General features: G+C 31.8%; 3 protein-coding genes across 6 annotated transcripts in view; 2 read left to right on the top strand and 1 right to left on the bottom strand.

Annotated features, from left to right (window-relative positions):
• Window positions 1–17,549, top strand: part of LOC144851656 (uncharacterized) — a 44,639-nt gene extending 27,090 nt beyond the window's left edge. The window contains exons 18-24 of one of the 2 annotated variants that reach the window (XM_078709222.1): window positions 13,494–13,573; window positions 13,985–14,017; window positions 14,555–14,707; window positions 14,805–14,907; window positions 15,196–15,402; window positions 16,471–16,620; window positions 16,792–17,549. In XM_078709222.1, the coding sequence (XP_078565348.1) occupies window positions 13,494–13,573; window positions 13,985–14,017; window positions 14,555–14,707; window positions 14,805–14,907; window positions 15,196–15,402; window positions 16,471–16,620; window positions 16,792–16,853 (788 nt within the window). In that variant the 3' untranslated portion in view covers window positions 16,854–17,549. The remainder of the gene's footprint in view (window positions 1–13,493; window positions 13,574–13,984; window positions 14,018–14,554; window positions 14,708–14,804; window positions 14,908–15,195; window positions 15,403–16,470; window positions 16,621–16,791) is intronic. The other variant, XM_078709223.1, reaches the window with a different exon arrangement.
• On the bottom strand, window positions 1,422–7,033 carry LOC144851665 (cell adhesion molecule 2-like). Its single transcript, XM_078709239.1, has 3 exons — window positions 6,838–7,033; window positions 4,800–5,530; window positions 1,422–4,454 (listed from the first exon to the last, which is right to left on the bottom strand). Exon 3 carries the CDS (start codon window positions 4,451–4,453, stop codon window positions 2,777–2,779), a length of 1,677 nt encoding a protein of 558 aa, XP_078565365.1. The 5' UTR covers window position 4,454; window positions 4,800–5,530; window positions 6,838–7,033; the 3' UTR covers window positions 1,422–2,776.
• Window positions 17,550–17,811: 262 nt separating the features above from the next.
• On the top strand, window positions 17,812–21,178 carry LOC144851751 (uncharacterized). Of its 3 annotated transcripts, XM_078709348.1 has the most exons (3): window positions 17,812–19,518; window positions 20,101–20,144; window positions 20,980–21,178. In XM_078709348.1, the coding sequence occupies exon 1, from the start codon at window positions 17,932–17,934 to the stop codon at window positions 19,153–19,155; it is 1,224 nt and encodes a 407-aa protein (XP_078565474.1). In that variant the 5' UTR covers window positions 17,812–17,931; the 3' UTR covers window positions 19,156–19,518; window positions 20,101–20,144; window positions 20,980–21,178. The 3 variants fall into 3 exon arrangements, with proteins under 3 accessions (XP_078565474.1, XP_078565473.1, XP_078565472.1); XM_078709347.1 differs by having other exon boundaries at window positions 20,101–21,178; XM_078709346.1 differs by having other exon boundaries at window positions 17,812–20,144.
• The last annotated feature ends 696 nt before the right edge of the window (window positions 21,179–21,874 follow it).

The following is a 21,874-nucleotide window of genomic DNA, read 5'->3' as shown; positions in this document are numbered from 1 at the left end:
GAAAAATACACAGAAAACAATATAGTATTATTATTAGTATTGTATGATATGTTTTCAGTCATTTTATGCATGACATAAAATCCAGGGAACGGAAAATCAGGGTACGTAAAATTCTACTGTAATTGAAAACAATAAAATTGTTGACGAAATAAAGTGTAATATTTTAATATCTTTACGGTTTCCCCGAGAGCAAAGTCATTAAGTTGATGTAGTGGTAATTCTCAATCAAAAATTAATTAAGAAACTGTGACCTGTCATCTCAAATTAGCAGTAAAATGCCAGATTAGAATTTAGATTTCAACTGAATATACAGTAGGTATTATTGAGAAAATATGGGTGAAAATAAGATTCTTAATACTAGATGCTTAATAAGATGCTTAATCAATGTAAACTGATCGTATCAACGTTGAAAGCTAATGACATGGAACTGTAAAACACCTTTTACTGGTACTTGCACGTGAGTGACTCTAAACGCAGTTTATCCTCGTTTCAGCTTTGCATAACGATTTCTTCAAACACTGTCGTCAGTTTGATATCCTATAGTAGTCTGATTGACTTTATTGCAACAAAATAAAACAAGGTTTTTCTTAAAAAGATGATAAAATCAAATATAGCTATGTATTATATTTTTCAATTTCCTTTCAAATATACTCATAATTTTAGTTTCTGCATGGTTTTTTGTTTTTTTTATGTTCAATTTAAATTGTTAAAAACAATTCTCATTATTGGTGAATTTTAATTCTCTGCATATTTTAACTCCTTAAACAGCCTATAATTCAAGATAAAGCTGTATGATGTGTTACCTCTGGTTTACCAATGGTGTTTGAACGCCCTGGTTGAGGCTTAATGACAGCAAGCCTAATGACTTCTAGGCCTAATGACTTCTAGGCCTATTGGTATTTCAACACTCCTTTAAAAGCTATTTGACTTCAAAAGCTGGTAACCATTCAAAGATGTCATTACTTTTGAATATCTGACTCTTGCTTCTGTCTGTTTCATATAGCAGCTTATCGGTTGCTGAATATTCTTCATTTAATTAATATTGACCCAAATATTATTTGATTACGTGCTTTAGTGTGCATATCACAATTTGTTATGCATTGTGACATGTTCATAACTTGGAGCAGTCAAAAGTAAATCTAGTCAGTCAGTTTAGACAATTAGTGGGGAATCAGATCAAGTTTAGTAATTTTAAGTTAAAAAAATTAAAAATTAATAAATCTAGTCAATCAGTTATAAATAAGTCAGTTTAGACAATTAGTAGGGAATCAGATTAAGTTTAGAACTTTTACGTTAAAAAAATAAAAAATTAAAAAAGAAAATTTCCTCTATATTAAAATCCTGAGTCCGTCACAAAATGTTGGTTTCCGCTCTGGGAACATCACTAATAATATGCAAATAAACATAAAAAGCATTGATGATTATAATAATAATATTTCTTTTATTTAGCAAAAAAAGTATTTATATGATAATAATGTTTTCTTACAGTAACTTGAATAAAACAAATACGTTATGTACCATAAACTAGGCCCAAAGATATTGATTTTGTTTGGTAGACCTACAAAAACTGTTGCACACCATATATGGGCATCACTTCTTTCTAATCTTAGAATATAACATTGCTATATATGGTGATACTGTATTATAGATGCATCATTTTTGTTGTGACTGATAGTAGTATCAAAGTGAAAAGGTTTACAATTTTTTATGAACGTTTAATTTTGTAAACATTTTCACTTGTATTTAATAGTAAAAGAATGTTTTCTGAGTATCTGAGGTAAAGTACTCTTTAACTAATATTCTGAGTTGTTCAAATTTGAGATAAAAAAAATAGTTTAATATAAATGTTGTTTCATTAGACTGCTTCGACTGGAATCATATTATAATTTTAACAAAATAATTAGATAATTACAGTAACTTATTTTCTTGAAAATGTTCCTTAATGAAGCACCAATCTATTTTACCTTTACAAGTACAACATAGATTTTGTTCATGAATATTCATGATGGTATTTTGAATTATTGCAACATAATAAAAAAAAAACAATATAAAAGTGCAGCTGATAACAGACTGCCACGGTGACACTGTGATGTACTTTCTTTTATCTACACAATTTATGACATGCAAGGTTTGCAGTAAAATCATTTTATAATGTCTAACATTAATCATACAAGTATAGTTTTTCTTGTTTGCAGTGATAAATATTAAGTAAAAGAATTCAACTTGATATATACAGTAGTCAAGTTGATTTTTTACTGTATTTCTCTGGGAATAAGCCGACTCCCTTGAACCTAACTTGTGACAAACAAGCCTAAGTTATTCCTAAAATGTAATAGGGAGTTTATATACTCATGGTGAACTTATTAATATACTCCAGAGTGTGTTTATAAATAGTGCAACAAAAACCATGTTTTATTATTACATTTAAAAGAAGTTATAGATGCATATTTTTTCCATATTAAAACTATACTTTTTATATCATAATTTATGTATGAAAAAAAAAATATTAAAAAAAATACTGTACAATTGCCATTCAATAAATTATTAGCTGATATTGTGTAAAAAAAAATCTGTGTAATATTAAAAAAAAAAATTATCTTATTCCTAATACAAAATATAAATTTATATTAAAACTTTTATTTATATTGTCTAAATTTATTTAAGCCCCCTTTACTCTATCCCAATAGTAACCCCTATATTCTATTCACGCAGTAGTCCTGTTACTGTATCCCACTAGTAACCCCCTTTATTCTATCCCCATTGTAGTCCCTGTTATTTATACAAATTCAGTTTTTGCATATACTATTAATTCCGGATTCAATTCTGGACTTTTTGCTACAATTACTTTGTCCAGTTTATTGGTTATTCCATTTTCCTCACAAATATTTTCCAAGACTGTATCAGATCTTCCATAATGGTTTGATGTTGGCTCCGTCATAATGCTTTTGCTCTCGGTGCGAGCCTTCCCCCGGGATTTCCCAAGTTCCTCATATATAGGACAAGTGTCTTCTGACGCTTGAATTTCCACGCTTCTATGACGTGTGAGTTTCCTTTCCGTGTGCGGCCGTACAGGAAGCGTCATTACCCACGAGTCTTGGCTAATGTTATTTGTTTGTGGAAGTCTGTGACTTAGTGGCAATGTACGACTTTCAAAAACGGGAAAACTATGTTCACTGCCGTTACTGCTGTTCATTGTTTTATAACCCATCGTATTTTGGTTTTGCATGTGTTGATGTCCAATGTGAAAGTTATTGAATTGATCGTAGTAACCGCTAGGTTGTGGCGGCAACTCACGTTGACTTTGATTTAATTCCATTCGACTTTTATGAAGTTTTATTATACAAATTGGAATTGCTAGTACGAGAACAACAAAAAACAAACAGATAAATATTATAGCGAGAATAACTACAAGGCCGTCCGTTGTAGCATCAGAGTTACTCATGCTTGTGTTTGCGTCTTGTTGTACAGGGTCGTTTTCCATTGGATAATTTGTTGTTTGTTCATCTTTAAAAATGACTGTGAACTGTGCGCTACGACTTCCTACCGTATTGGTAGCAGTACATTCTATATTTAGGTTGTCGTGCTCTGGGTTTAAATGATGTAATCGTAGAATCTGATTATTGTTCTCTATTTTATGCTGCGTATCATCAAGCGCTTTTGAAAACGACCAAGAAAATGTAGCTGGGTTTGGGTTTGCTTGTGCATTGCAAATTAAAACCATCTCTTTACCGGTGTAGTAATCTTGAGTGATTATAGTTACATTTGGAGCGTACTGAACCGAAATTGGTCCATAAAAGCATTCACGATTAACACCCGCGTCTAACGCTGTCTGAAGCAAACACTTAAATGTTTTGCCGTTATCACTCTGTTGCGTAATAAAACTGTAATGTAAAGAAAAGAAGCCATTTTCTGTTGAATTCCGTATCTGTGAGTCCTTCACGTCGGCATCTATATCCCAGTTTAGGGTAGGTAATGGGTTAGTCTCCTCTGAGATACATTCTAGCTCCACAGATTCACCTTCAACATGCGAACTCTTTGATGCAGCAGTGCTTTGGCAACTTGGCCAATTGTCTCCTGGTATTTCCAAAACAGTAAGCATTCCCTCTGCAGATTTCTCCACAAGGTCATCATCTGTTGTACGTATCTCGCATGAATAACTACCGCGATCTGAACGTTCAACTGAAGAAATTGTCAATTTTACTACAAACGTATGTAGAGGTTCAACCTCGAACCGTTCCCATTTACCTAGCCCTGGTTCTATTTTAACGCCATCTTTGGAAAATTTAATTAGTTCGTTAACACCTAACGATTGTACCGTGCATGTGTACAATGCATCTGCTGATTCATTAACTTCTGCATCTTGTGGAGTGCCAGAAAAACGACCGGCTAGTACCATAGTTTTTATTACATAGATTGCGATTATCATCAGTCGATAAAAACCAATCTCCGCCATCCTATAGAAAGACATAGAAATATAGCCTGTTAGAATGTTTTAATAGTATCTATGTAAAGGTTATATACTTCCTATATAGTCATAATGTGAATTCATACCAGTTGCTTTTATAACCCCATGGGGGTAAATATTAACCCTGTGGGGCACACGCTAAGCTGTTTAAACAATAACACGAAGATTAGATATTCATTAAGATATTTTTAGAAATCAAACATACTGTCATTCAAATTATAATTTGCAGTACTGTCAACTGTTACTCAAATGATACTTTCACCAGGCAAGATTGTAATATTCCAAAGTATATTTGACATTTTAAATTATATTTCTGATGAAATTAAAATCTTACCTTTAATATAAATATTTACAAGATCAAGGTCTTCAAGTACAGATTTAAAAACTGGGTGTAAAACGGCAAATTTAGTCAGCTCCTGATTGTGTTTACCTTTCGTCTTGAAAGAAAGTTTTCGGCTCCACTAAGCTTCCATTCCTTTATCACTCATGAGTAATTTCAATGTAAACACATTATATTACCCGCCTTAAATTAAACTGATTCTTTGGTTGTGTTTAACTTGCATCGGTGATCTTAATTTGTCCACCTCTCAATTATATTTAATCAACCAATATTTTGCTTACTGAAGCTGTGAATGATCTTTGGAATTCACTTAAGTTGTGCCACCTTGTCACGTCGTCTGCTACCGTGTTGTACTGTGTAAACACTTGTCGAAAATGTCCATACCAATATGGTATAATACACAGCCACCTTTCCTTTTTCCTCTAATATAATGTGTTTTTAAGCTTATGTACCAATTGCAATTGTTTCATACACTCTATTGACCTTCGAGTAATGATCCTTTGACAAAACCCTGTGTTGTTGTAGTTGATTTGATGCGATTGGTCACACTCCTGTCTAAACAGTACCAGCCGTTCACAAAAGTTAAGTTCTCAATCGCTTAAGTATGGTAAGAGATACTCGTGTTTCATTGAATAACAAATGATGATGTTGGGATGCCTAACTTCTTCTGTTTAGATTCAAATCCTATTTGTAGTTGTAAGGTGAAACTCCAATCAAATTAGATACTGTAAATGAATATTAAAACACAATCAATCTTTATGTTTAAACAGTCAATTCTAATTATTATTATTTATTATTATATAAAATAAGTAAACTAACAATTTGATTCTATTTTCACCAATAGCAGCACTACACTTCATTTGCCTTTTATGCCTTAAGGAATAAAAATAAACACTTTTAGCAATCTCTGTAGGAGCCCAAGTACAATCAAATCATTAATAAAGACCTACTATGATACTTTACTGAAAATGCAATCCAGTCAAAAGAAAGAATAAATATATAATGATAACATTACTTTATTACACTACAGAACAATTATTGTATAAAAATTGGTGTTTAGTTGCTTTGCGTACTAAAGGCCTACTTACTAGGACGATAAGGAAGATCATTTGATTGGATATTAGTTGCATAATCATTTAAATGCACAAGATTCTAACCTGAGATGATATTCATTATATGCATGTCTTAAAACATTAAATTAGACATACAAGTTATTATAATCTAACTAACCCTATGTACTAGTGAATGTCTTTTTAATATTGGCACTTTTCAATCGATAATAAACACTAACTTTTTAGTATCACGCAAACTTTGGCTGTGTGCCTAGAAATAAATCAATCAAAAATAGGTTATTTTATGTGAAACTTATTTGTGATTTTTGGTTCTTGTCGTGATATGGCAAAAACCGTCTAAGGCGAACACAGAGTTCAATAAACGGGCCAAGTGGGAGACAATAAAAATATGCAATTTAGACGTCCGCAATTTAAGTACTTTTTTTTATTTTATAAATAATTTTTCTAGTAGAATTCATATATGGATATTTTTAAATAAACAAACCGTAGTATTATTCAAATGAGGTGAATATAATTGTTATGAACAATAGTTACATGATGCAAAAATGTTAATTTTATTTATGGACGCCCACGGTTCATACAGTAATTTGTATAACAGGTTATTATAGCAGACTGCTGCATATTAACTATTGTCTACCTTCCTAAAATGAAATGTCTTTTATTCAGGAAAATTGTGGTCTTTTTTCATTTATTAATAAACAATTTTGGTTTGATAATTGAAAATCTATATTTTCAATTACAGTAATGGTTTTGGATCAAAGAACTGAACCCAATTTTAAATTATAGTTATTTTCTTATTTCAGCGTAATTTGTTTAAAAGGGAGTTGAATATTATGTACATCATTTGAAACATAATCAGTATTCTTTTATAAAATTATAAGTTTTTGTTAATAATTTGAGATTAACAATTAAAAACTCAATACTTTTTCTAATTAAAATAATTAAAAGTGTTTTCTTACCTTATAGACCGGATACAGTTTAATATTCCACGAAAGAACAAAATTATTTTATATGTCCAAGTAGAAAAAGATTTTATGTTCTCTCTCATTAAAGAATATTATTGAAATTAGCATCTGTACAATAAAGTTTCACAGAATAGATGTATTGGAGATCTTGTACACATATCGACTGAATACACTCATCACCAATCTATCATATGGCAGAATGAACTATCTAAATATCATACTTGTATACCAGCAAGTTTGCTAAACCAATTAAATAAAGAGGGCTCACTCACTCACAGCCTGGTCTTTGTTTGTCTACAGCGCATTGATGATAATAATACTGGCAATACACTTTGCTCTAAGGATAAAGCTTATTATTTGCAGGTTGGAGTGTGCATAGATTTAGGTTTTATGCGGGACAGGTGGTGTAAATAGCCTTGAATTTAATTACCATAATAATGACGTCAAACGTCTTCTATCAAGCACTTTTGTTCATGATTTGGATCGAGTATAAAACACAGTTTATTAGATCTTTTTATCTAAAGAATGAAAAAATGCCTAATTTGTATTCATTTATATTATTAGTTTTATGTACTGCTTTAAATTTCACAAAAGTTACAATTGTTTCAACCCCTCACCTAACTGAATGATAAATGACATTATAAAGTACACGTTTACGTGAATTGCAATTACTTTACAATCAAAACATATGTTTTGTCGTAATAAACAAATATATTATAATTCTTACCTTAGTTTTAAAGTAAAAAAGTATTATGCAATCTGTTTTGAGTTCACCCACAAGATATATTCCATGGTGTCGTGCATATTATATTGCGGAGTGAATCAGTTGAGTTAAGTATGACTCAGTTGAGTTAAGAATGACTTGTAGATATCCAATGTTTACAACAGTCCACTGCCAAACTACTTTCACCAAACATGTGCTTACTTATCCGTTACTAATGTCTGTTATATATAAAATATATATTTAGTATTCTTTATCACAGCTGTTAAATGCATTACATGCAATATTATTATCGTTGGCGTAAACTGTTTTACATAACGATGATCTTCTTGAATTTGCTGTAATATTATTATAATAATGATACTAATACTAAGTACTGCAATAAATAGGAAAAATAAGTTTTAGTAATATATATAGCATAATTTTGTTTAAATAACATAGTATAACAAATAATGAGAGGCAAGCCATGATTTAACGTTTCGATCTTTATTTGATCATCATCATTTTTATATTATTGCTTGCTACACATTACAATGAAGTAAATGCATTATTTTGGTTTCTTGAGGTTTTTTAAGTATGATATTTCTTTCTTTGTGTCTAGGCTCATAACAGAAAAACCACTTCACTCCCAAAGACTTGTTTAAGACTTTGTTTTATGTAGAGCATCTTTTGTATTTTGTCTTGTGAACAGGATTACCACCTTTGAGATGGGTATTATTGTTTATATCCTTTATTCAATGTGAATTTTATAGACAATGTGGTCAAGAATATCATGTTCGTATCTCATGACTTTGTTTTCATGCTTTAAAATTCAACCAAATTACTTTAACCATGAAGTTAGGACTTTAACAATGTTGATGTGTTTTTTCAAGGTGATCAGTGTATATTATTAGAGTATTTTTAATTAAATATTATCGTCGTCTTTCCTTGAACATTATAATTACCTGTTCTCATTAATATCAAGCCATAATTACTAAGGCAGGAATCTTGTATTGTATACCATAAGTCACAGTGTTCTCAGGTAATTACTCTTCTTATCTTGTGTTAGTTGATAATTAGTGTTAGTGGGAGGTGAAAACTATTGTTAATTATCGGTACGATTGCTTATTAAAGAATCCAATAAACACCACAATGGTTATGATGACGAGATCACTTTCACAAATAGATTTACACAATTTTTCTTTGACAATAAAATAATATTTTATTTTCACAGAACTAAAATCTTATTTCTACTCTTATATTTTCATCAATTTACACAATTTTGCAAAAATTATGTTGGTATCTTGTCTATAATTTGAAAAATAACATATTTTTTCACTACACTATCAAACTTTATGTTACAATAAATGTGATGTTCCCATGGACATAATGATGTCATATCACTACCATATTTGGGCACATCAGATTTTGGAAAAATCACAAAATTAAAAGCTTTTCTAAACTGCAGTAACAACGTTATAGTACAGTAGAGAACCACTCCTTTGGAACATTTTTCCATAAAATGAAATGAGGTGTATATGTATTAACTAACTAACTATGGCCAACCACTATTCTGGGAGAAAACCCCTCCTAAGAAGACCTATTGTTGGGTTCCAATGGTGTCCTCTAATAATAGGGGTTTACTGTATTCTGGAAATTGAGATGACGGAAATCGAGATTGCGGTAATAATAATAATAATAATAATATTTATTCGGTCATCAATGTAAAAATAACCAGGAATGAGAATAGGCTAAAGCTATGCGATACTATTACAGATATATTTAGATATAGTGATGTGATGACTAAGGATGATAAGAATGTTAAGGATGAAAACATGATGACTAAGGAATGAAACTTATATTTATAATGACACATAGCATGCAGAGGATCCCAAATTGTAGTATTTTCTCTAAATCGACTATTATTGGGAACCAATATTGTTAGTTAGACGCATTACATTCATTTTGCAATGATGATCCTCAAATGATGGATTCCCACATAAAATATTAAACAGTAATATTTGCATAGGAATTTGACTTTATTTTTCCTTGATGAGACATGGACGCAAGAACCCATTTCCCTGAACAAATTACTGCTGTATTTTTTAATCTTTAAAAGTTTGTATCCAAATAATAAATTTCAATTTTTCAATTTATTTTTTGCATGAGAATAAATTATAAAGTAAATGGAAAGGAAAAACCAAAAGAGCATTGCTCATTTTTATGGCTACCCTTAAAATAGGTAAACAAGGTGAGGAATAAAATGGTACAGTTCATAAACATTTTCCCATGGCTCTATTCTCTTTCATTGCAGGTATCCTCACCATCTAGAGTAGTGCAAGAGAAACGAAATACTAGGACTACATAATAGCTTCATTTGTTAAGTCTAAACTAAATTATGACAGCTTGATTCAATATATACTTTTATATTTGGTGATTTAAATGATGCGCATAAAAACAATGAGAAATTTTTTTCTACGAAAAACAAATATCAATAACTTTCATTCAATGAATAAAACAATGAAATGTAATTAATTTAGTTTCGAAATTCAAAAAAATGATTTTCCGGTTTCCTCAACAATTATTCAGATTTTTATAAAACTAAAAGTTATTTTTTTACTTTGCTGGCTCGTGCATAGTATTTTCCAGGATGGAAAACACATCTTTTATTTTTTGGGTTTGTTTTTCTTATTTGTACGTAACATCCCGTTAACATAACACTCGTTGCTGTTGAGTGTTGAAGACAACGGTTTGCAATTCACAGGTTTTTCATAATAGTTCTCTTGTTTCGACGGGCTTGCTTCAACATATGTGTATTCCACCTCTTCAGGTTGTGAGATTTTTGCATACTCTGTACATTTAACATTTTCGTTATTCTTCTTTTGAAAGAGAGCGTTTTGATAGTGCATTTTCATTTGTTTTGGCGACTTCTTGCCAGTGTTCACAGCTTGAGTAGATCGAATCGTACGTTTTGACTTTTTATGCCATTTCCAATAACAACAGAACAGTAGAGAGACGATGAAAGAAGTGACAGTAAACAGTGAGATAGTTACAAAGACTATCATGATAAAAGCACTGTTTTCTCGTGGTGAATCTGTGGTCATCATCGTCAAATTAGGAAAAATTGTTATGTTGTCTCCAGATACCATATTGCTAGCAAACATCAAAAACAAACTCAACATGGTAGTATTCATCTTTAAGATTGGAATTGATAATTGCAAACTGTAAAATAAATTGATAGGTTTTTTTAATTTTTAAGTCTTTTTTTTAGTTCGGGTTTATCTGAAAAAAGCTCTGTCTACACTATCAAATTACTTTGACAAAAAAAGTGTGATGTGCCCAAATATATGGTAGTGATATGCCCAAATATGGTAGTGATATGATATTATATCCATATATGGGCACATCACATTTTTTGTCACATTAAGTTTGATAGTGTAGGCAGAGCTTAAGACCTTTTCAATTATCCGAAAATTTCAGTTGTAGTAGTCATGAGAAGCTATCACAATACAAATTGGTGTATGAACATGCTCTGTCTAATAAAGATCAAATGCTTTAACCTGTATCAATAAAGGTTATTGGAATTGTTCTTGTGCATATTGCTTTAATGTAACATTAACTAACTAAAGTAGTCTTGCATCAAGGAATTTAATTGGTCAGATGTTTTGCCCAGCTTTGATTTAATTGTAATAGATACAAAAACAATTTGTAAACAATTGGCCGTAATTACTGATTGTTTATACTTTTTATATACAGAGTAGTAAGTACAATTACGTATGTTAGAGTAGGGCAAAATATCTAAACAATATTTTTGATGTAAAAAAAATAATAATTTAAGGCAAAAAGAAAAAGTACAATACCTGTTTACAACGATGCTTCTGAGTAATAGAAGTAAAAGCTGTATGCTTTGGCGTCAAATCAATCAAATGTGAAAGCAACAACAGATCTGATGTTGTATGTCAAGTTCCGTGTTTTAAACGCTTATTAGACTTTATTTTTGTTTCACAAGTGTGACATAATTCATTGTGTGAAATTGGAAGCGAAACTATTGAAACAAAAACAATTGTGGTCATTTGCATAATTTGTGCATTCATCGTTTTAATTAATATCCTCCTTAATTTTAACACTGTATATTAATTAAATACCCACCATACTATGCAGATCTTTAATATAACCCTCCTAATATCGGTGGATACCATTGGGCTTGGCCAAAAGTCTGGTTTTCAAATGAATAAAGGATTTGGAAATTTTTGGACATTTCTAGTTTTGGAAGAGGAAGACAATTGGAAGAGATAGACCATTAAAACATGGCATAAACTTAACAAATTCACTGGCATAGTATGTCATCTTTGCCGTTCCACATTCATCTATTTTCAGCGTTATGTCTGCAGTTTCTTTCCTGCCTTCAATATGAAAGATAACATTTAGTTTCTACAAAAGATTTATTTAAAATGGAAAGCTGTAACCGTATTCACCAATCACATTTCACTTAACTCAATAAATATTTAAGTATTTCCCTTAAATTGTATTCACTTAGATAGGAGATTTGTTAAACTTTAAGGGTGTTTACTTTAGCCTAAGTGTGAATGGTGAATACAGCCACTGACGTCTACTTAAAATGTTTGATCATACAAATGTGTGTACAGTTTGCAATGCTTGTTTATTTCTCCTACTATGATGATGTTTAGCGACTATTTCATTGGTGTATCTTGGCAAGAAATTATTCCTACATAGAACTTCAACTATGTTGAACGTGCTGCTTTCATCATCATTGTTCAGTTGTGTTGTTTCTAATGTTTGTATTTCGACGGTATCGTATTCTGTAAATTTAGTTTGCCCGTAATTGGTGTTTGGCTTTGGTGCAGGCATCGGCGGACGTTTGCTGATAGTATCCCAGTTTTTAGGCTTGCTTGCTTTGTTATTAGTCCCACAATTGCGATTGGTATTCTGAGCATGCGCAGATTTACGATAGTTCTTTTGTGGTTTTTTAATTCGTGATTTTACACATAATAAAATACAAGCGATGGTAACAATGGAGTAAATAAATATTAATCCCGATATCAGTGTACCTGACAATTCTGTTTGAGCTAGCAGTTTCATATTTTTATTTTCTTGGATCTACAGTACTTAGAATTGTTATTTTCAATTTCAAAGGTGTCTTCTGGTCCCATTGTAATATTTGTCTCTACAAATAAAGTAAAAAAAAAAAGTTAACTGTAGCTTACCTCAGCACATTCATACATTCGATCAAAATGATCATTAAGTTTGTTAAAGTTTACATGTACTGACGGCCTGATGGCCATCTATTACATAATTATTTCCCTTCTGACAACTTAGATACTGTACATGATATTTTCTTAAAGTATAAACTAAAAATTACTTACAGTACATTGATTACTCTGTATACCATCATGGTTTCTTTTTTAAAGACGATATAATGTTTATTACGGTTAAGAAATATAGTTGTCTACAAAAATGTAACCGTATAGAAATCTAAATCTGTTTTCTTGAGCAAAGTTAGTCTTGATTGCACTCGCTTGCTTTGTGAACATTTGTTTCAGTTTTGTTTGTACTAATCTATAATTATGTTTACAATTTAAAGCAATAGCAAGTATAGAAATTGAATGCTGCACTGTATGAAATATCTTTTGTTTCTTCCAAGACAAATCTTCACTCTTGGACATAACATATAAATTAGTATTGCACTTTATACAAATTACCACCATTGACCAAGAATTACTATAAATCAAACATACATAAATATGTATGAATACTGTAGTGTACAGTAGTCAGAAAATTACTGGGAATGTGCTTATATCAATGTGGAAATTATATTTGTTATTTTAATACAAGTTTTGATTTTGTGAGAAAAGTGGTATAAAGCTCTGTGATATGTCATCATTTTATTTAATATGACTTTTTAACATTCTTAACATTTTTCTTATTTTAGAGCTGAAAAACAAGAAGCAAAATTTGGAGACAACAACCAGTCAAACCAAACATAAAATAGAAAAACTTGCCATACCCACTGTAAGTATGCTCTTAATAAACACAGCCCATCCCTATATCGTAGAGTAAGAGGTCTTTGTATTTGGGACCTTCATCGGATTGTACTTCATCATCATCATCATTTTGACCACAAACAAATTTAGATAGATCAATGTCATTGAAGTTTCCGATAGAAAAATGTTACCCTTTTGGTATACATTCGACTCTCCCAATACCAAACTCTCTGGAAACCGGAAAACAGACTTTTCTTGTGGACTAGAAACCAGAATAACTGGAAAAGCAGACATATTTAAGGCCAGCCATCCCAACGTTGTCTGGTATTGACAGACTTGTTGACTGTAGTTACATAAGATGTTGCATGTTATGTCAATGGGTTAATTATACATGTGTTTATTTTCTCTTCTTGTACCAAACATGATATCAATTATTTAGGAGGAGAGTGAAGAGACTTCACCATCCCAACAGGTTTAAACACCAATTTGTTTTATTGATTTTAAATGTTATTGATTTTCACTTTTTCAGTGGATTTTGCACTTTAATTTTTCCTTTAAAAAAATGTGTCAACTTTAAGTATGTACTTACTTTGAGTATGGAGGTAATAACTAATTATTGTATACCTTCCTTCATGCTTTGAGTATGTAAGTATGTATAGCTGTAGTTTATGTTGTTTTTTATATTAATGATTTTTACAAATATCTTTTTGTTTGATAAAAGATAGGACTAATTTTATATGTTTATTTTATTTACTATTTTACATAAAACTAACACTGTAAAGCACTAATATATTTGTCACCAACAAATCTTTGCAATTGTTTGTTCAAATTTTACTTTATTAAGTGTCGGACTATTTTCAGCAAATTAATAAATTTTAGCATTACTAACATTCATGTTTTACATTAGACAATGCTTTAAAGTCAGAGGTATTGTATAGAGGGTTTATAGTATAGTATAGTACTGATTTTTCAATACAAATATTATTTTTGACACAATTTGTTTTTAAAGACACAACTTCGACAGAAAATCAAAGAGCAACGCAGTGTTGCCCTGGATACTATGAAGACACAAGGCAAGGAGTTGAAAGATATTGAAACAAAAATCTACCATGCCGGTCGCAAACTGAAAGCTGTTATTGAAGAAAATGACAAGTTTAAAACGGTTGGTAATCATTCAAAGTATATTGAAGTTTAATTATAAATCTTACATATCATTTTTGCGGACTTTTTGCTCTCAATTTTTTCTCTCAAACTTTTAGTTTAATACAAAGATGGATGTTGATACTACAGAATTAGAAGAACTGATAAAGTTGAATGATGTATTGGAAGAGACCTTGAAGACTGAAGTTATCTCACAACGAGGTTAGTGTCGGTGTTCAATTTTTCTCTCATGAATCATTTAACAGTCCGTTTTCAAAATGTAAACCACAAAATTCATCGTTTAATTTGAGATCTCAACATAAGTCCGTCTTTCTATTCCTTTATAGTGCTATATAGTTATTTTTAATTTAATCTTTCAATTATTCTTATGAATGTTACTAATAATATTATTTTATGAATATTACTACAGTAATACTATTTTTTTATGAATATTACTAATAATATTTGTTTATGAATATTACTAATAATATTATTTAATTCATATTTAAGGTGTTTTAGAGAAAGGATGGAAGGAGAATAAAAAATTAGAAAAACAATTTGCAAAACGGGATCAAGTGTTTCTTGATGGAATTACTGATCTTCAGCATCGCACCAATGAAAGAGAACAAAAAGTAGCGGGGGTCACAGACCAGCTTTGTCAAGAACTTGTACTTTTGTCAACGTTTCTTGAAAACGTATCAAGCAGACGACCTCTTGGTGAGTTCAACAGAAGATAGAGTAGGCGAGGGCAGTATAGCATTTTGTTGTACCTTCACCTAGGCAGCATACATGGATCTCTTTTCCTGCCCACACTGTTGCACAATTATAAACTACTTTAAAACTCTGTCTACACTATCAAACTAGTTTGACAACAAGTGTGATGTACCCAAATATGGTAGTGATATGCCGAAATAGGGTAGTGATATGTCATCCCGTAACCAGGGGGGATCGGGGGGGATCGTACGATCCACCCCGCTGAACAGCGAGTTCCGCTTGGCCTCCCACTTTTTTTTTGCTGGGCATACTAACACAACACTACGATTGTTTACTACAGGCCTACAATAAGCCTTAATAAATTTAATTAATATAAATCGACATAAGAATATAAAATATATTTTAACTAAAATATAAAAACCTAACACTAAAATTTACAAGATAAATTCTATTTGATAACTGCTGAACATCGTGGTTCTTGAGCTAGCCGATAAAAGGGTATTCCCCTACACAGGTCTCCGCGTGCGTGTGATGTGCCCAGCCAGCTGCTTCTTGATAGAGAAAGCATGCAGCTCACGCAAGTGCAAGATGCAATGGTTGAGTGAATTCAGGGATCATCTTAATTCCATGGTTTGTTACCTAAACACCACATGATGGTGAATATGCCTGTTAAAGTCTCAATGATACGATCCCTTAATGTACCATGTCGTTGCTAGGAGGCTTAAAAGGAGGACGGATCTAGCCTAGTTTCGGTTGGCAAGAGAATGCCGTCCTCTGACAATTTAAGGTCGGCAATAAGGTCGGCAATTGAAATTTGTGGGCTGGAAATTACACCAAATTATATAGTTCATAAACAAAAGAGATTAGCCGGAAATGCGATTTGCGGCCATACATGGGCCTATAGAGAAAAAAAATTTGAGGGTATGTTTCCACTAAACAACTTAACGATCCACCCCGCCGTCAAACCTGGTTACGGCCCTGCACCATGTCCATATATGGGCACATCACATGTTTGTCACATAAAGTTTGATAGAGTAGACAATGGTTAAACATGGTTTGTTTTTAATACAGATACAAGGCAAGGTAATAAACCAGATCAACCATCCATTAGGCCCTCAACAGCCTTCAATAATTACTTAGACTCCTATACCAGCCTTCCACCAAAGAGCATTACAAAGCTAAGACAGCAAGAACCAATGACTGGAGATGGTGATGTCAGATGTAAGATATTTTGTTTTAAGATATTGTTTTTTTTTTAAATGTCAACTAAAAATGATAATGTGACATGCTAAAAAAAGTTTCTTGGTTGTTCTTATCCATTAAGATGTAATAAATATTATTGTTAGCAACACTGTTTGATTTACTAAAATTATTTTTGTTTTTCAATAACAGGGGCAGAACCACTTTCAGAGATTGTTGATGTTGAGCAAGAAAATGTTATTGATTTGAAATGAAACAGATGAATGCAATTATTAATTTATTTTTTTATTTATTGTTAATTATTTTGGGGCTTTACATTTAAAAGCTCTGCATACTTGTCTGGTCCACCCTTTTTCAAATGCAAAACAACATTTAATTTGCATTTTATGAGGTTTGTTTACTTGAAGAAATTGATCAAGTATAACAAGAATAATACTTGAATGCAGTATGGTGATGTAATGGGACTGTATCAGCATCCTGAAGTGAGTGCAGAATCTGTTGGGAACGTTTGCCCAAATAAATATTATTGTTTATGGCGGTCAACAATGTCAATAGTTTTACATTCATCTGAATGATGGATGAAACCAAGCCAGGACTGTTTAAAGCACCTTGAGTGGTCCTATCATTGCGACCAATTAAATATTATTATCATCATAATATCCTTATGTGCCTATTTCCTTACATACAGGGAAACTCAGACAGAAAAGAGAACAAGAGAAAGTGTTGTTATTATCAATTAATACCGTATTCAAGTGGTATTAATCTGAAGAAGATTTAATTTTCTTGCTTACAAACAAGTCACGTTTTTTGTTTTATCATCAGCACCTATTGTACAGGTGCCACACCAGGGAAGGGTATGAACATTTCATCTTTCCAGATAATAAAAATAATAAACAGTTTCTATGTAAATATTTTATTACATATTTGAATAAAGATTTTATAATTGTGTGTGTTAATTTTGTTTGTCTTACATGTACATTTTAGTATAATCCTATACTTAACAGATAAGGTTTTAAACAAATGATTGTGAATTAGATTATAGTAGTATATATTTCGCTACTGTTATGTTATTTATAGTACATACTGCACTACAGCACAAAAGTTTCAATTCAAGTTACCGATAGAGGGGGTTAACAAAAAAAATGTAAAAATAGAAAATGACTTAATTGCTCGTAAGAGGGCGTGTGACTCACGTGATCAAACGTTGTGAAAACGATTTTTGCTGAGAGCGGCATTTCTGCCATAATTGTGCTTCGCTAGTTTTCTTTGTTGTTTGATCGAGGATTTCTTCACCGTAAAATTCTTGTTTTTAAACATTTTAAACTAAAAAATATGTTTGGTATGGAATACGAAGCACATCAACAAGTTATTGGTGATCTAAGCCCCCCTTACGACGGCAGTGAAATGGATCTTTTTCCAGATTTGTCGTTCCTAGATTCCGTCCAGTCGGACTTTTTAAACACTGGCTTCGACGAGCTTGCCGAGACCGAGGTGCACGCCGCCAGCAGCGGTCAAACCATTGAATGTGAAGATACCGCCGAGGCTACTCCGAACACACAACAAGGTATTGTTAGCCCTAGTAATAATCCAACATTAATGTCTACCTCATCGACGAAAGGAAAGTCTGTGATTAAAGTGATTGTTAATTCATCTAAAGATGAAACTGCATTGGTTAAATATTTGATGGGAAAAGATCTAAAAAATGGCGTGACTCCAAAGTTGAAAATCATAAAGAAAATGGCTGCTGAATCATCTCAAGTCCAAAAGCGTGTTATTGATGATGTCACTAGACCTGCCACATCTTGTCAAGATATGAAAGTTGATTCGACAAAGCTGTTCAAGAAAGACTTTACCACATCAAATAAATTTAAGAAGTCCAAAAACTCAAGCGAAGTAAGCATGATTGAACAGTTGGAAAAGGAACTTCTAGTATGCGATCCAATTAATCGAAATGCCATTGCAGCTCGCTTGAATAGGTTAAGAAAGAAGAACCATGTTGAATCACTTCAGGAAACCGTGAACAATCTGCAGACAGAAAATGATGAACTTTTGCAACAAAATAATTGTTTGAACTCACGAGTGTCTTCTCTCGAAACAGAAGTCAGTTACTTGAAAGGCATACTGGCAAATCAAAGTTCTTTGTCATCATTGTTGTCAAACATACAAGCAACAAATCTAAATTTTCACACATCGATGGACCTTATTCATAAGATACCCGAAGAAGACATCGACTCGGTTTTCCAATCAAAATCTGATGATGAAGATGTTGATGTAGTGAGTCTTTCAGATGAGAAACCATCCCAGTCAAGGAAACGATGCCACACACAAGATAATGCAGTTGAAAGAAAGAAGATCAAAACACTCGTGCAAGAGGGTGATGAAGAGCAGAGGAGATCAGTGAGATTGAATGGAAAGAAACAGGCCTCATTAAAAATCCAACCAGCAGCTGGAGTTTGTCTTCACGTGTCCGGAAAAAATGTTTCTCTTGAGTTCTGTTCACATTGTAGTCGGCAGGCTCAGAACACAATTCAGATGACGTCCTCAAGCAAACTGTGAAGATGAAAGGAGGTCATAACATTTATCGTGGACAAAACAATTTAAAATGGTCGGTATTGTTAATGATTGATTCATTTCCACAAAAGAAACTGGAAAAGATGACAAGAGAGTGATTTAAAAAAAAAGTAACATTCCATGAGAACAGAAACAATTATTGTTTTACTGTACTGTTTATAAAACATACTGTATACCCTTTTTTATTTTTATTGTGTAGGATTTAAGATGTATAATACTGAAACTAATGAATGTCTCTTACAATGTATGAGGCTAATGTGTTTTTTTTCCCTCCAGATTTCAGCTAGTCAGCACCAGGTGGGAGCTTCTCTACACTAATTGTCAACCGGTATTCTTATTACTTAAATGGTCTGTATCATGTATCATTGAAAGGCTATTATCCTCAATGCATGAGTTTCAACTGAAGACAATCTGAATACAAGTTTAAAACTTCACAAATTGACAGAAAACAAATTTATAAAGGCAGAAAATTTATAGATCAATTTGTACTTTTTTGATGATTTTTGGAATCCATCTATTCAAGATACTGAACAGAACTTTTTGGACTTCTATTGTAGAATAACATTTAAAATTATAAATTATGCTTTGAAAAAAAAAGAGAATCAATTGAAAAAACATGTTTATTTTGTTTTCAATATTTGGATGTAGTAATTGCGTATAGAAAATTATGTAAGTAAATTGCTTTTACTGTATATACAAAATAAAGGAAAAATTAAAAACTGCTAAAATTCAATCAAAAAAAATGTTTGAATTTGAAAGGAATTATAAATTTAAAAAAATATTGTATGCTTTTAGATGAAATAGTATTTGTTTTGTTCAAGAAAATTTATTGGATAAAGATGAGTTAGTACCGTATATCAAAAGTAGAGCCATTCAGTTTGGGTAGAACACATGTGAAATCTGCTTTCAAAGCCATTTGTTTTTTTACAGAATACCATGCAGACTGGTGTTTATTCAATAACAAGTACTTAATGGTAAGGTCTCTTAGACTTGCGCAGACAAAAAAATCATTTCTTTTGATGCTGGCATTGCTTGTTCACAGGGTGTGGCACTTCGCAATTCAGCAACCGTGTCGACAGATTAAGGCAATTCACATTTCTTGATAAATGTGGACAGATGACTATCTGAAATATATTTTTAGCCTCATGACTGCATGTGCCTCCCTGATTGCAATGCCAGAATAAAGGAATGGTTTGTTATTTATGTAGTAGTGTTGTATGGAATTTTAAGTGTACTGTACTAGTCCTAGACAAAAGATTTTTTTGTGGAAAAACTTGATATTTTCAGAAAAATGCAGTACTGTAGGCCAACATTTAGTTTGTTACATAAACCCCAATTTATATAAATAAGTGTTGTAGTTAACTAACAGTGGTTTATTCATTGTCGCATCAACATTATTTAAGTTTAAAACTATCTTATGCAAAGACGTCAAATTCTGTATATAACTGTATATGTAAATAAATTGGGTGGTGTGGACGGCTATAAGGGGAGGTTGGAGGCCGTTGAAAAAAACAATTTGGTTTCAAAAGTCTTTGCATAGATATCTCATCTCTGAACCAATCTATATTTGAGTCAATCAACATCATTTTACTGTGAATGTCCTAATATTTTAATCATTAATTTGCCAAGATAACCATGTTCAATCATTTAAAAAAATTAAACCTCATAAATTTAGTACCGGAAAATTTAAATTCTACAATTTATATGTTCAGTTTTTTTTGGTTGCATGCAAGTATAGAATGTTTCGGAGAATATTATTTAGAATTATTATATAACACTTTTTTTCATTTTTCCTTCCAACAACCATAGCTTGACCTACTACTTAATAGAAGAGCCATGAACTTTGAACCTGTTAGCCTTCGTTGCACCATGTTGAAGGTTAGCCTCTATCTAGTAAGTTATGAATTAGGTAATTATATGTATTCAAAAGGTTTAGTCTAAGTTAATTTCTCTACTTGCTCTCAAGTCTGTGGTACAGTGTACTGGTAAAGTGTGTTGCAGAACGTTTTACAATAGAAAAGCTACTATTGTAGTTTTGAAATTTGTAGAACAGTTTTCCACGCCTCAGTACCCAACCACGCAAGTATTTGCCAATGTGTGGCATCATAGTTAAAGGGTGATAACTATACGAGCAGTGATACTGTTTAAGACGTTTTGTTTTGACTAAAAGAGTTTTGTTTTTGTTTCTAATGTTTTACATATTGAAAATAGAGTGTTATATTTATACATAAGTCGATATATATATACTGTATATTGTAGTTAAGTTTATGTTGAATAAATTGTTTAAAAATAATTCAGTTGTTTGCTGTCAATATACAGATGTGAATTTTACTATTCAGAGATTACAAATAGACAGTAATACTGTAGTAATTACTGTTCGGAAGTAAATTTATCCGCTGCTTCCATCTTGAAAATAATGTCGAAGGTTATGCCGAGTAAAACACTTCGCGTAAATTTGGCAGAAGCTTCAGTACTCGGCAGGTTCGTTTTCGATCATGCTTTATTCACCACCAACGTCGTCGTCGTTTAGCATATTTTTACTACGGTATTTCATGGAGGTAAAATTATCTCCATGAGTATTTGTAAACTGTTCGAACCTTTTGAAATGCATACAGTAGTTGAAATATCATCTGAAGCTTTAACCAATCATTAACAGGTAAATATTTGTGTTCATTTCGCTGCAACATTACATAAAGTAAGCACA

This window comes from Antedon bifida, chromosome 9 (genome assembly GCF_963402885.1).
Source record: "Antedon bifida chromosome 9, ecAntBifi1.1, whole genome shotgun sequence".
Lineage (NCBI taxonomy): Eukaryota > Metazoa > Echinodermata > Crinoidea > Comatulida > Antedonidae > Antedon > Antedon bifida.
The sequence above is the reverse complement of the archived record's forward strand: the minus strand, read 5'-3'. Positions and strand labels throughout refer to the sequence as shown.